Genomic DNA, 520 nt, shown 5'->3' on the forward strand with positions numbered 1-520 from the left:
TGGCTTCTTTTGATGACTCCTGAGCCCGAGTTTCAGCTAGCGCTATGCGGCGGTCATCTTCGCTTGCGGCGTAAACATGCGCATTCCGTCCTACTGAAATTCCCATGGTATGCATTACTTGTAGCAGTGACGACATTCCATTGTTAAACATACAAGAGGCTAATAGTGCAGCAATTTCGACAATATTTGCCCCGCTGTGTTCAGTTTTTGGAGCAATTTTCCAAATTAACTGATTATAGTTCTCATTGTTATTTTGTGTATAACCACCAACACAGCACTCCAACAACTTGTCTGTGCTTAGATCGTTATATATAGGTCTGATGGCATTCAATACATCTGTTGGTAATGCCAAATAGTCATGCGTAAAATCACGAAGTGTTCCTGCAGCCTTTGCTTTTTGCCACTTGCACCACGATTCAGCACCTTCAGGACAAAATTCATGTTGAGGCTTGTCGTTAGTCGAACTGTAGTGATAAAATGTTGCCCATATTGCTTTTCTCATATCGTCCTTATTATCACA

At 41.7% G+C, this 520-nt stretch overlaps 1 protein-coding gene across 1 annotated transcript; it reads right to left on the reverse strand.

The window, feature by feature from the left end:
* Nucleotides 1–118: 118 nt before the first annotated feature.
* On the reverse strand, nucleotides 119–514 carry LOC108753535 (the record flags this gene model as incomplete). Its single annotated transcript, XM_018495626.1, has 1 exon — nucleotides 119–514. A coding segment is annotated over one exon (396 nt), but the record flags the coding sequence as incomplete, so codon positions are not given.
* Nucleotides 515–520: the final 6 nt, after the last annotated feature.

This window comes from Trachymyrmex septentrionalis, unplaced genomic scaffold, assembly GCF_001594115.1.
Source record: "Trachymyrmex septentrionalis isolate Tsep2-gDNA-1 unplaced genomic scaffold, Tsep1.0 C3370236, whole genome shotgun sequence".
Lineage (NCBI taxonomy): Eukaryota > Metazoa > Arthropoda > Insecta > Hymenoptera > Formicidae > Trachymyrmex > Trachymyrmex septentrionalis.